The sequence below is a fragment of the Cyprinodon variegatus genome, unplaced genomic scaffold (assembly GCF_000732505.1).
Source record: "Cyprinodon variegatus isolate N-32 unplaced genomic scaffold, C_variegatus-1.0 Scaffold644, whole genome shotgun sequence".
Lineage (NCBI taxonomy): Eukaryota > Metazoa > Chordata > Actinopteri > Cyprinodontiformes > Cyprinodontidae > Cyprinodon > Cyprinodon variegatus.
In genome coordinates, this window is record NW_015151097.1 from 40,976 (window position 1) to 45,187 (window position 4,212).

At 41.6% G+C, this 4,212-nt stretch overlaps 1 protein-coding gene across 5 annotated transcripts in view; it reads left to right on the top strand.

Annotated features, from left to right (window-relative positions):
• The window catches only part of ndrg4 (NDRG family member 4), a 40,718-nt gene that overhangs the window by 17,824 nt on the left and 18,682 nt on the right, over positions 1–4,212 (top strand). Inside the window, exon 1 of one of the 5 annotated variants that reach the window (XM_015393489.1) lies at positions 1,754–1,942. The exons of 3 other annotated variants lie outside the window; for them this stretch is intronic. In XM_015393489.1, coding sequence (XP_015248975.1) covers positions 1,922–1,942 — 21 coding nt within the window. In that variant the 5' untranslated portion in view covers positions 1,754–1,921. Of the gene's footprint in view, positions 1–1,753; positions 1,943–4,212 lie in introns of those variants that run through there. One more of the 5 variants, XM_015393490.1, reaches the window with a different exon arrangement.

The following is a 4,212-nucleotide window of genomic DNA, read 5'->3' on the forward strand; positions in this document are numbered from 1 at the left end:
TGGGATGTGCTAGAGAGGGCTTTGCGCAGCGGTCAGACTCTACCATCATCAATGCAAGATCCTGGTGAAGCATTAATGCAACACTGGATTACTAATTTGATTTGTACATGTCAAATTAATTCAATATTTAAACAATTAAGCATGGAAATATTGTGACACTTTGGTCAATCCACAGCTGCTGCCGTCCAATCCATCCTAATTAAGGACTTGTGTTTGAAATTGTTAGATTTCAGCTAAAACTGCTTTCGTCAAAACCTTTCTTCAACGGTTGAGGTTCTACAGTGGATTTTTTTAAACACAGCCTTAACCTTCAGGAGCAGCTAGACTCATCTGGTCACATCAGTCTAGAGCAAAATGAAACCAGTGCAGGACTAAACAATGCCTATTGAACTAGTCCTAATTACAACTTCATTTAGCAAAAATACAGTCAAAAACTTCTAAGTTTGTAAGCATCATAAGAGTTCTACTGCTAACAAACTCTGTGGGTGAACGAGATGCAAGGTTGGGTTAAACCTACGACTCGAGGCGTTTCTCAGGTGAAAAACGTGGTTCTATATCAAAGTGATGAAGATTAGAGAAAGGTTCAGCTTCCATTTTACCCTCTGTTTTCCCTTTGTGCTTGTTTTCCTTTCCCCTTGGCTTCTTCCTTGTTGGTCTTGCCCACACCTGCTCCCTATTTGCTGATCAGACTGCCTGGGTTCAGTCTCCCAATATATACACCACCTCAGTGCTAATTTGTTGTTTTGTTTTTCCCCCTGTCTCTGGCTTCCCACATGAGTTTTTCCCTGATTTAATCCTATTTTGGGTTCTCAGTATTTTGGATGTTTGGATTTCTGCTTTAGTTGCCTAATAAATCAGCAAGACTCACCTCTGCATCCTGATCTCTGCATTTGGATCCTCAAAAACCTCGACCCAACCATGACACAGAATCTATGAAGAACTATTTGGGAAATATGAGTGTTGTGCTCGTTTGTTTCCCTGTTAGTAGTGAAAAGCGAAAAGTGAAAAGTGAAAAGCCCTTTGGGAAACTCCAACTCCCATTGTCATTGTGACACAGCACACACAAGTGAACACTGCACACCATGCCGATCACCATGCATTTATGCCTCACCCGTGCAAGGGGGCAGCCCTCAATGGCGCCCCAAGGGAGCAGTGTGGCGGGACGGTACCATGCTCAGGGTACCTCAGTCATGGAGGAGGAACGGGGGAGAGCGCTGGTTAATTACTCCCCCCACCAACCTGGCGGGTCAGGAGTCGAACCGTGTAGGTTGACCTTGGGACCTATCCACTTCTGAACACCCCTAAGTGCACATTCTTCCTTGTCTGGCCACTCCTATAAAAAATATTATGTCTGCACCACCTTGTCTACACATCATACAAATAATGTTCAGAATTATTTGTCTACTTTTGCATTATTCACATAATTCACGGTCTGCAATTGACTGTAGAATGAGAATCTCTGATAGTTAGCATTAAACGATTTAGGCCAATTTATTTAAAGTCAAAATCCAAACAAGGCGGTAGAGGGAAACGGGTAAACAACATCTCATCTGATCAGACACAGTGTTGCTGATGAGAGAGAGTCTCTGACTGACAGAACAGGGAACCAATAGGAAAGAGTGTTTAGGGGGCAGCAGCTTTCTGAGCCTATCGCCTTCCTGCTGCCCATGTTTCCCTCGGCTGCATGTAATGATGAGGGATGTTTGAGGAAAAGGGAGGAAGGAGGAGGGGCAGAAGCTGTTAGAATAAGAGCGCTGGGCTGGCTGCAGAGCAATCAGACAAAGACTCTGCAGAGCTCTGCGCCATCACCATCCCGCTCTCCATCCTCCAGCGAGTGCTCACCAGGACCTGGTCCCCTAAAACAGGAAAGGTCTGGCCGCTCGTCTGCTTTCCTGCAGCCATCAGCTAACTCACAGCAACCATGCCTGAGTGTTGGGATGGGGTGAGTCATGACCAAAAACAAAATCATTTTTATTTCTTTTTGCTCTCTGTTATTGCCTCTATTGAGGTTAAAATGTGGATTATATGTTAAAATATTGGATCTGTTTTAATGCGGAGCACCAGCTCCAAAGGATTCTCCATCCTCTGAGTTTGACCCACTGACACATATAACATACAAACACAGTCCTGCATTAACATTGGGGCTCAACCTCAGACACAGATATGAGGAAGACTGTTTTAAATCTGCACCTATATAAGAGAATGTTTACAGCACCTTCTGCTCATCTCATGCTCTTCTGTTTAGCTAATTTCAATGAATTTCACATTTTCTGTGTTTATCTAGACATCATGGTGTTTTGATGTCAAATTAGAAGGCTGAGTGTGAATAACTGATGTTAAAGCTGAACTAACAGCATAATCATTTGTCTGGATTAACTCATAGCTGTTTCCTACATGACTCTCTGCTGATGGAGGGATTATAGAACATTTTGGCGCTTAACGTATTTCTGTTTTTTGCTTCTTTTTTTCCCCAATTGTTGTTTTACGATGAGAGATATAAAAAGCTGCACCATGAATATTTGCTATTCCTCAAACAGGGATACTGACAGCAGCAGATTGTAGGGATGTGGATGAAAATAATGGGGTGACAGAGCGGATCTCAGGGTCTGTTTTCCTCAGAGAATGAAGAAGAGAGGTTCCTGCTGCATCATCATAGAGGTTTCAGTGCAGCTGAGAGCATGAATCCAGTGCATGCGTGTGTGTGTGCTCTAACACTTGCTTCATGCCTCCATTTTGAATTTGCCTAGCCGTGACCAGCAGACAAAATGTGGGTCATAATGTGAGATGTTTTGATTTAAGGCTCTGCTGATGCAGTGAAAGTGCTAACAGTCAGTCAATACTTATTTCACCATATTGACATAGCTGCATCTGATTGCATTATAGACACAGAGGAGAGAAAGGACTCATTTATTTTCTGTTGTTACATTTTTGTTTTGTTTATAAAAAGAGAGATAGACCAGCTAATTGACCTGCAGAGATCTGCAATTTAAATTTAACAGATACAATCTTTGATCGGGAGTTTAAATGCTTTAAAAGAACAGAGTGTTTGTTTTATTCGCTTCATTAAATGTGTTCATTAACAAAATATGCTTTGATATGGTTTGTTTTTAGTATAATGAATGTCACATAAAGGTTAAGGACATATGCACTGATGCATAAATGAGGAAAATCTTCAATTTGTTCAGTTATCTGAGAATATGAACATGCAACAATCTTTTTCTATGTATTACGAACAAAACAACTCAGAATCTGTGTAAATATGGATCTGCAGATCAGGCAAAAACTGAAAATGGAAAACTGGTAATCATTAAGGTCATTTTTAAGTTTTACCTCTCTGTCGTTGTTGCTCTATGTAGACCAAAAGTAAAGTCTGCATGTCCGTAAAAGATACTAGATATGCAATAAAAACTCAATAATGCATGATTGGAATAGCGTTCTCTTTTACACCCAAAACTAACAACAAACAGAAACATTTTCCCTGCTTGTTGCCTTAAATTGTCAGCTATTACTATCAGCAGAGGCAAGTCTTGCACATCAGTCCTCAAAGGGAAAGATTGTGTGCTGTACGTTTTAGATGCATCCCTGCTGATCTAGATGACTGGCATACCTCCTCAGCATGTCATTGCATATTACTGAATCATGCTAATGACCTCATTACTCGAATGAGGTTAGGTGAAGCTGATGCACAACAAAAAAGTTGAATGTTACAGGCCCCAGGTGGGGTGAGAGACCTCTGGCTTATAGAATAAGACTCTTATCTAAATTTAACAGAACATTTCCAAACATTTTATGACTGATGTAACCTTGCACTGCAAGCTGGATTGTCACGAAATCTCAGTTTTCAGTCTCACCACAAATCCATCTTGAAAGACTCCCGCTAACACATCCGTCCCCGAACTGCCAGTGGGTCGGACCAATGACACGCCAGCAGTGTTTTTTGGGGCGGGACATGTAGGAATGACGACAGCCACAAGGGCCTTGAGGGGGTAAAAAAAACATGGCTACGCTGGAGGACTCACCTGATGATACCGCTATTTACTCGGTTTTAGCTAAAATAGCAACAATTTCTCATTCAAAAAAGGACCAAGCAGAAGCACTTTGTGCATTTGTAGATCTTCTGACAGAATTTGGAAAACGTTTGATTTTTCAGCTTCGAAACCTCACGATTTGTTGCTACGATTGGCTGAAAGCATATTATGCGAGGCGGTTACT